At 45.7% G+C, this 2,030-nt stretch overlaps 1 protein-coding gene across 1 annotated transcript in view; it reads right to left on the bottom strand.

The window, feature by feature from the left end:
* The window catches only part of LOC106528423 (carboxyl-terminal PDZ ligand of neuronal nitric oxide synthase protein), a 31,846-nt gene extending 30,709 nt beyond the window's left edge, over positions 1-1,137 (bottom strand). Inside the window, exons 1-2 of the mRNA XM_014023591.1 lie at positions 944-1,137; positions 385-456 (exon numbers count right to left, since the gene is read on the bottom strand). Of these exons, the coding sequence (XP_013879045.1) occupies positions 385-456; positions 944-1,048 (177 nt within the window). The 5' untranslated portion in view covers positions 1,049-1,137. The remainder of the gene's footprint in view (positions 1-384; positions 457-943) is intronic.
* Between the last annotated feature and the right edge of the window lie 893 nt (positions 1,138-2,030).

Raw genomic sequence — 2,030 nt, forward strand, 5'->3', positions numbered from 1 at the left:
GATTTATTTTCAACTCAAAATATCTTCAAACTAACGAAATATAAAGTTATTAATGAAGAAAACCCGTCTGACTGGCTGTTCATAAAATATACGACAGGTCTGGACCACTCGTAAATTTTGTTCATATCTGAAAAAAATCTTAGAATACGAAAACATTGGTGAATGTCACAAATTCTCCTAAATCACTCGTACGCACAACTTAAGAACAAATCTGTGCGTACGAACGGTTCTTGCATGAGGCCCATTGTCTCCAAACTGAGGTTGTTCAAAAAGCTATCTACAACAGGTAAGATATTTATTGTCAACTTTTACACAGGACCTCTAAAATGACTGGGATACCCCTTTAACTACTTAGTCAGTCTTGTTCCATTTTTTAAGTCTTACTCTGATTCTCCTCATCGCAGCAACGATCTCCATCCGGCTGCCGGGTCGACCCACCTCCAGACTGCCGATGTACTGAAACACAGAGTCCACACATCAACACTTTAACTGGTTGTGTTTTCTATTGTTTCATCATCGCTCAGAGTCAAACACCTGGGATTATTTCATGAATCAAAGCACCGAGAAGACCTCTGTCAACTTGTGATGACATCATTTGTTTTGTTGACCAACAACCAGCCAGGCTGCAGCTTCATCACAACCACATCTATTTAGGAGCAAAAACATGAAGCTGACAGAAAAGCTGCTGGATCCTGGCTCCGTCAGCCTGTCTCCAGACTGAACAACACACCTGGAATAAAACACCTGGAATAAAACACCTGGAACATGAAGAAAAGTCAAAGAGCTCAAACCTCTTCCTCTGAATCTTATAAAGTCAATCACAGCTGAAAATGATCATCACAGTTCTGCTGAGGCCACGGAGCAGGATCTGGTCACTGTTCGGACCAACACACCTGATTCACACACTGTTGCAGGAGGAGGGGGGGAGTGTGGGGGTCCTTACCTTTGCCTCGAAGCAGACCCCATGTTTGAACACCTCCTCGTTGTGCATGGGGAGCCTCAGGTCCAGCGCGTCGTCCACCAGGTTGTATTTGGTGACTCCCGGCATGGTTCGGTTCGGCTCGGTTCGGCTGCAGACTTGTTTTACGACCGCGCTAGAGACCTGCAGATATGCGCACCTCCTCCCTCTCCTCCTCCTCCTCCTCCTCCTCCTCCTCCTCGGGGAGACGCGGGGGTCACGCGCGGGTTGAGGCTCCTCTCGCGGCTGATTGGCTGGCTGTTGGCTTAATTAAAGCGCTACTCTGGGATCGGCGGATGATGGAGCCGGACTCTGACGCTGACGCACGGACGACACGCAGCCGCCGCCGGGGTCCGGATGACGCACGGATTCTACACACGATCAAGAGTTTTTTCTTCTTCTTGAAGCATCAAACCTCCGGTTATTTATTTCATTTAGTTTCCTCCCAGAGGTGGCGATTTATAGATATATATGTAAAAATCTAAATGAGCCTTTAAAGCAAAAAAGGAGTGACAGAAGCTGCAGCTGCTGATTGTTTGTGTGACATCTAGTGGAAGCTGGAGGAACAACACTGATCCTGGAACCCACCCGCAAAAGTCAAGTTAAACTAGACATGGGTTTTTACGATGTAAAAACAAGTGTGCATTGCCATGTAGCATGGCTTTACCTGCAGCAGTGGACTTGCAGAATGAACTGTGACCAAGTTCAAATGTGTTTTCTAAACCAGCTTGTGCCTGTCAAGTCAGCAGGTGTTTGTAATAAGGGTAGTTGTGTGACAATATGAAGTTTGTAGAGATTTTCTGTTAAAGTTACTGTTGCTGGGTTTCGAACCCTGATCTCCTACATCAGGGCTATTCAATAGGCGGCCCGGGGGCCACATCTGGCCCGAGAGTGACCAATGTTTGGCCCGCCAATTGGTTCATTCATCTCTTAAGCCCAAACCCCCAGTTTTCGACTTTAATTAATATGTTCTTTTAGTTAAAAATAGACATGTTTGGTATCTACAGAAACATCAGAATCTTGGATAGAAGCTGGTAAAAACCATTTCTATGAACATCCAAGACAGTTTAAG

This window comes from Austrofundulus limnaeus, unplaced genomic scaffold (genome assembly GCF_001266775.1).
Source record: "Austrofundulus limnaeus strain Quisiro unplaced genomic scaffold, Austrofundulus_limnaeus-1.0 Scaffold378, whole genome shotgun sequence".
Lineage (NCBI taxonomy): Eukaryota > Metazoa > Chordata > Actinopteri > Cyprinodontiformes > Rivulidae > Austrofundulus > Austrofundulus limnaeus.